Below are 7,530 nucleotides of genomic sequence, written 5' to 3'. Positions count from 1 at the left end.
TTTTTTTTCTTCCATCCAGGCATGCCAATCAGTTGTCAAGCTTGATGTTGTCTTTCTTGTCCCATGTTACTTTTTTATATTTAGTTGGTATTCTCTTGTGAAGAAGGTGTTCTTCCTTCTTCACTGTCTTCCTTTCATATAAAATTTCAATAGTTTATTCAATCCTCTTTCACTCTCTACTACTATCTTACTACTTCTACCATCCTATTTATTCTTAATTGGAGTAAACTGGTACCCAGATAAGAAACTTTTAGGTTTCTTTGTTGTGTTCCCATTTGTCTCTTAGCACTTTGCTTACTTTATACTATCATTGCTCCAATTTTATTTTATTTTAATTTTTATTTATTTTTATTTTATGTTCATTGGTGTTTGGCCTGCACATATGTCTGTGTGAGAGTGTTGATACTCTTGGAAATGGAGTTATAGACAGTAGCAAGCTGCCATGTGGGTGCTGGGAATTAAACTCTGATCCTCTGGAAGAACAGTCAGTGCTCTTAACAGATGAACAATCTCTTCAGCCCCGTTATTGCTTCAATTTTAGATGAACAGTTCCATGTATCAACCTGAAGGGAGTAAGTTATTCTGCAATTGAAATTTGAGGTTGAGTTGTGCTTACTGCTCCCAGTCCTTGTATGAAGATGGAACTGTTCAATTTAAAGGTACTACTCAAATTTGGCAATCTGGCATCATATTCTTAGGTCATGTATGACAGACTGTCTTCATTCATAACAGTAAAAGAAGGCAACAAGCAGTTCTCTGGGAATCATTAATATTGGAGGAATGAGTCATTCATTGCCTGTATTCTGGTGAAAAAGGAAGTGAATACTCTCAGAATAAATGTAGGAATGAATTACAGCATGTAATTCTAATGATGAATCACAATTTTATATCTTTTGCTAGTCAGAATAATTTTTAGGGTTGTGTAAACCATTTGGTTCTTTATACCTACAGTGTTTCCCAAGGACAATCCAGACATCTAAGTGCCCAGGAGAAACATTCAGAGAGTCCGAGAAGGCAAAACTTTTCTCATGACAATTTCTTTTTAAGATGCCAATTTTTATTTTTGACTGCATCAATAGTCCACAGATGGTAAAGATGATAACATCTAAGCCTCTGTGTCTTCAGTGTGAAGAAAGCAAAGTTATCAAGTGGTCCGATTATTTATGGATTATTCCCCACTGTAAATTTGTAGTGAAAAGCCAGGTTCTCTAAAGAATTCTTTTGTAATGAAACAGTGAAAGTTATTAACTTCATAAACTAACGACCCTCGCATACATGTCATTTTAATATTTTGCATGAGTCAGGATGATGCCAAACAAATATATGTAATACATTCCTGAAATATGATGGCAGAGGAAACCATATACTTTTGTGATTCTTGAGATGTGAGCTAAGTAAGCTTCTAATGAAATAGAAGGTAATTGTTATCTGAAAAGAGACTGTTCTGTGATTTGTAATTCTTCCTCACGTACTTAGCAGGTATTTTTTTTTATAAACGAAGAAATGATAGCTATGCTTTCATTGAGCAGGATTGTTTTGTTATTGTTTTGCCATGAAACCTTTCAAGTGCCTTGAAAAACTAGAATTCTAAGTTTAGAAATTTGTATCTGCTAAACTTATTGATTACCCATGATGTCTCAAGGCTATCCTAGTAAAATTTTTGGTGATATAAATAATAATTAAATGTTGCAAGACCCTGCTGATCAGATGTTGCAGTCTCCCATTGCCTGGCAGCTTTCTGTAAGCTTGGCAACATGCAGGACTCCCTACCCCCAGCAAAAGCTTCCTTCTCTCTACCCAGCTCATGTGGAAGATGTCTCTAGGCCCAGGATCCCTGATTTAGCTCAAGGGTGACTTTTGACACAGTTACCTGAAAACTCTCTTCCCTTGACCCACACGGTAATTATGAAAATGCTCTAGCAATTGTGATAGGATCTTACTGTCACATACAAAACCTTGTACCTCTAATGCAAATTAGGGTTTGTCTCCAGCCTCCCCAATCCTACATATTTCTTATACTCCAGAAAAAGTTGAGCTGATTCGCTGAAGTCTGTCTTTTGGAGGCCTGTCTCCATTTGTGCTCATGGGTCATGTACAACATTTTCTGTCATCTCTTCTGCCTCTTTCCTTTCTTGGACTGATGACTGACAGGCTGAGAGGAAGGAGGACCTCCGCAAGTAAATAAGTGTATATTTTATGTGTCAACATTTATATAATATATTGAGTCAATACATCTTTTAAATGAACAAGGTATAAAAATACAGAATGTTCGAAATTATGTACAGGTACTTGATCCACTAAAAATGAAAGTAGAAGGTTTTAGTGTAGCAAAGTATAAAAAGATCATTGGTGTGGATTAAATACCAATTAGGCAATAAGGCCCTAACATTTGCAGAGTCTCTTACTAAAAGAAGCAGTCCTTAAAGGCTTTTGTCTTCTAAATTCAGTTTTCACTATACTGTTTCCAAGCTTGACTTATCAATTTATATCCCTTGACAAAATGACCAGTGTTATGTGGTCATTTTATGTCTCTTGTCAGAATGATAAATATCTCTTTATGTGTCTTAGAAGCCAAACATACAGAATATATAGTATCACAAATTAGCATCTCAGAAGCACGGCGTTCAGATGTGTGACAAACTTCTAAGGTGTGTTTAGGAATATGTGCCAATTCAAGGGTCACGTGACATCACACTCTACAACTCAAGAATCCCACAATGCACAAGTCCGGAAAGAAGCAGATACTACCTCTCCTCCTCCTCTTCATGCTCTGTACTTAAAATGCAAATAAAGAAATTCAGAAGCTTGCAGAACTCTGGCTGAGAACTGCAGAGGACCTTAGTAGGTCTTGGGAAATCCTGCCTTCTCTATCTTAAATCCCAGCACTTGGCACAGTGCATCACACCAGGACAGTACCCCGATGTTTATTGATTTGACTTGAATATGGTTTCCTAACAATGGGTATTAACAGTTTGTTTTTTAACGATTGATATTCATACATAAGCTTTCTACGTGTCAATTGTTTGAAATTTAGAGACAATGGATAGCAGAAATCATGCCATTTCTCGGAGCATTCTACAAGCCACTTTAACAAGGGTCATGCTGCTCTTTGAGTTTGCTAGAGTTTTGGGGTGTGAATCACCCATAGAGAAAACAGATTTAAAATAGTACATCCAACAGGGAATGCACAAAGACTGACCTATAAGATAATTTATATAATTTTAGGCAATTGTTATCATCTAAAACACACACATATAATCTCATCTTTCTGGTTGCTGAGACAAATACTTCATGACTATACAGACTGTGCCCATTTTGTCTGTACATTTGCTACCTAGTTCCTAAAGCCTAGAAAATTCTTTACAAAATCAGAATGGTAATATTTTCTTAATGTTTTAAATGCTAATGACTTTCCCTATTCTCAGCAAATAACAAGAATGTTGTAATTGTTAGTATATATTTTTAAAGCAATGTTTTGTGACATAGTCAACATATTTCATATGTATTAGGGTATATATGTTATATGATCATGAAAATCAAGTCAATTAATAGAGCTATTATCTTTACATAGTTCTAGTTATGTATACATATGTGGCAAGATTTAAGATGTATGGGCTTAGAAAATTCTACTTACAAGATACAACGTTGGCTCTCATTGGCAGCCAGTACACAAAACCACTAGAAATTAATAATCTATTATTAATATAGGGAATAATTAACATTTTTAGTTACTTTCTTCACCTTGCCTTTTACCTCATTTTGAACTGAAATTTTGCTGAGAATCTTTGACACCAGGATTGAATTGTGGAAATTATTACATTCCTAAGTTCTTTATATAATTTTATTTTAATAACATTGATCTTGGAAGAGTGTTTTTGGCACCTTGTTTTGTATATTGTCTTGCCTCTTTTTGCCCCCCATGTACAGTAGAATGATGTCTCACTGCAATGGGGTTGCAATTGATTCATGTTTGAATACATTTTATAGTGCATTCTTGCTGCTTTATTCAGTGAACATATGACTGAAAAGTACCATTGTATATTGTCACAAAAATCGAAATGATTCTATTTCTCTTGTTTGTCTCTAAATTGGAAAATAAAAATTTTGTCAAGAATTCTGTCAGATATCTATGAGTATAAAGGCAAGTGAGTTTAGAATGTGGCCTATGATTCTAATTCTACTTTTAAATTTGACTTTTGTAGTTTGCTGAGTCATTCTTGGTCATAAGTCATAAATGGGAAAGCTTCCATTACATTTACTCTTGAAAAATATAGGCATGAAAGCATTATTTTAGGAAGTTTAAACAGGTATTATAAGCAATAATAATGGTTGCTATTTTAAATGGTTTAAAAAATTAAAGTTGTTTCAGCTTCTTTTAAAAATGTAGAAATAATGGTGTACCTTATCTCTCTTTGAAGACGAGCTAATGACTGTGTCAGGCTCATAATAATCCCTCAGCAAATGGTACTTTCTGTATATTAACTATTTCGTAGTCTGCTTTTTTAGAACTGGAAGTTCAATTGTTCTTTTTCTTCAGTCTCTGTTCCAGTAAAGAACTCTAATTTTAAATTAAAGGTTCACACTTTTCAATCCAAAAACAAAAACAAAATAAAACAAGCTGTCTTTTTTTTTAATGCTACAAAACCCAGAATGCATGAATTAAAACTCCAGTAACCTCCTTCATCTGCCACAATACCCCGTCTTATAACTAAGGACCCACGGTGAATTCTGCCTCCCCCTTCTTCACTCCATTTCACCCTTGTCTCTGTGCTACATTTGCTGTTGGTTATTGTATTTAAGAGAAGGTGACCAACACCCTATTTCTTACAAAATGAGTAGAGAAACCAAACAATAAAGATGGTTATTTAGTTTTAAGGATTCGATGAATTTGAAAAAAAAAGAAGACAAAATGTTAAGATTTAGTTGATTATTCTGACATTGGAACACACACAGATCCTGTCTAAACACTTTAATCATAAACAGAAGATAAAAATGTACTAATGGGGACATACAATACCCATGACAATCAATATACTAGACAATTTTAAGACTACCTAAAATGCATAATAATAATATATCATTTAAATATTTACAGTCTGAGACCCTGAAGATCTGAAAGGAGTATAAGAAGTAAATTGTTTACTCACAGGGATACAAAAGAAGAAATCGGTCCGTCTTTGTGGATCTTGTAGCATTGACCTGCTGGGTTGTCTCATATTCAACAAATAATCCAAATAAGACAATTATAATAACTTCCAGGCCTATGGCCATGAGAGAGAATTTAAACCTCATGACTGTGGCGAGGGACAGAGCTGCAATGAAGGCTTCACAGGCTGTGTTGGGCTGATAAGAGCATAGGACTGCTTTGTGTGTGGAATTAGGTTGCATGTTCAGAGCTGAGAACATTTCAGAGACCACACACACACATACACACACACACACACACACACACACACACACACACACTGAGAGAGAGAGAGAGACAGAGAGACAGAGAGACAGAGAGACAGAGAGAAACAAGACTGGTTAAAATGCTCTATTCGTTGGAAATTGGAAACATATTAAGTTTTGAATGTTGAAGAGCACATTACATAGATTAGGAGAGGCTACTGGCCCATACAATGTAGAATGCTTGAGAAATCAAGTGATATACTGTATATGTGCCTAGAATTGTATTTAACCTCATTCAATAGACAGTTTTTCGGTGCTTATTATGTGCTAAATACTCTCCCTAGCTCCATAAAACATATAAATTTAAACAAAATATAGAATGGACTTACAAATTTCATTGAGGGAAATTATGCGAAGGCAGAAATATAAGTGAGTGATTGTATGAAAACAAATGCAGAAGTAAAGAATAGTTAGCTACATGATATATTCAAAATTGTCCAGAAGAGGTAAAAATTTTCATCACATTCAGTGAGTGACCGACAGAGTTGGAAATACTTAGTGCCTCAATTGGATTGGTATGAACAACATATAACAATTGTATGTGTGTTGAGATACGATAGTGTACCCTATAAAGTGTAAAATAAAAAATTAAAGCAAGAATGACCTTAATCAGGGAAGATCTGTTATCATGACTATTGTTATTACTGAGTTGATAAGCAATTCAAAACTACCATGTGGATGGAAGACTTTTCATCCAACCTGGGATTGTGCTCCTAGTAGAGTAGGTCTGTTTTTGAGAATAAAGAGATAGCCATTGAGTAAAATTACTGCCTCTTAACCCCATTTCAAAAATTTCTATGCAAAATAAGGAGGAAAGTACAAATGCCTGTTAGATTATTCATAGTCTACATCGGGACAATTGCTTGTTGGTTTACAAAGCATAGTTTGGGCTGCTGGAGGATGGTTCGGTGGGTAACGCACTTGCTTTGAAGTGTGAGGACCTGAGCTCTGTTGTGAGCATCCACATGCAAAGTGGGACATGAAGGCGTGTAACAGTAATCCCAGAAACAGGGAGGAGACAAGTGGGTTTCTGAGACTTTTTGGCTAGCCAAACACCAACCAAATTCAGTGAGGGATCCTCTTTCAAAACGTCTAAGTTGGATATCTACAAAAAAAAACCCCAACAACCCCACAGTTGAAATCCACATTTGGCATGCCCTAGCAAACATGTGCATATATACATGAATACATGTGCCCAACAGATCCAGTACATGTCTGTGCATGTGTATATATTCTCTTAACTTTTTATGTGGTAGAACATGAGATCTCAGGACTAAATTATTTCTGAGAATTTGTGAATGTCCAACTTGAAGACATGGAAAATCTCTATTTACCTTGTTCGTTACAGAAATCATAACAGGACTATGTCACCTGTCCGATTGTGGGAATACTCGTTCACCTGCAATTTGATTTCTGATTTTGTGGTGACCCTAAGAGTGTTCTGTGGTGATATTTTGTTTGTGATGTAACATAGCTTGTTTGAAGATCAGAGAAGCAGAGCCGCCAGCCACTAGTTCTTATCTCTTCTTATTACTCAGACTAAAGGGGTGATCCTCTCCTTACGGAGGATCCTCAGATTGAATGCTCTGAGCTTCTGTCTCCTCCTGCTTGCATTTCTCTCTCTGTCTAGCCATATCACTCCTTTCTCCACCTCCCTACTGCTGAGATTAAAGGCATGTGATCTCAAGTGTTGGGATCAAAGGTATGAGTTCTGTTTCTCTTTTAGACCAATTCAATCTCATATAACACAAGGTGGACTTGAACTCACAGAGATCTGTCTGCCTCTGTCTCCCAAATTCTGAGATTAAAGAGTATACCACCACTGCCTGGCCTCTATGGCTAACTAGTGTGGGTAGCTGTAATGGGTTTGCTGCAGGTCCCTGGCAGCTTGGGGTCATTAGCAGCCCAGCCGGTTCCAGGCAGGGATTGCGCATGAGACCACAGGGCAGAAAGGTGTCTGGTCCCCAGCAAGCCTTGTGGGCGGTTGGCTTGTCCCCAGCGACAGACAGTGGGTCCTGGGATGGTGCAAGTCCCCGGCAGTGAGCAGTCCTAGGCAGGGATAGCACACAGGACCACACG

The 7,530-nt window shown here is 36.7% G+C and overlaps 1 protein-coding gene across 1 annotated transcript in view; it reads right to left on the bottom strand.

Moving 5' to 3' along the window:
- The window catches only part of Rhag (Rh associated glycoprotein), a 25,885-nt gene extending 20,593 nt beyond the window's left edge, over positions 1-5,292 (bottom strand). Inside the window, exon 1 of the mRNA XM_005359782.3 lies at positions 5,148-5,292. Within this exon, the coding sequence (XP_005359839.1) occupies positions 5,148-5,292 (145 nt within the window). The remainder of the gene's footprint in view (positions 1-5,147) is intronic.
- Positions 5,293-7,530: the final 2,238 nt, after the last annotated feature.

Source organism: Microtus ochrogaster, linkage group LG2 (genome assembly GCF_000317375.1).
Source record: "Microtus ochrogaster isolate Prairie Vole_2 linkage group LG2, MicOch1.0, whole genome shotgun sequence".
Lineage (NCBI taxonomy): Eukaryota > Metazoa > Chordata > Mammalia > Rodentia > Cricetidae > Microtus > Microtus ochrogaster.
This window is presented reverse-complemented; position numbering and strand designations above follow the sequence as displayed.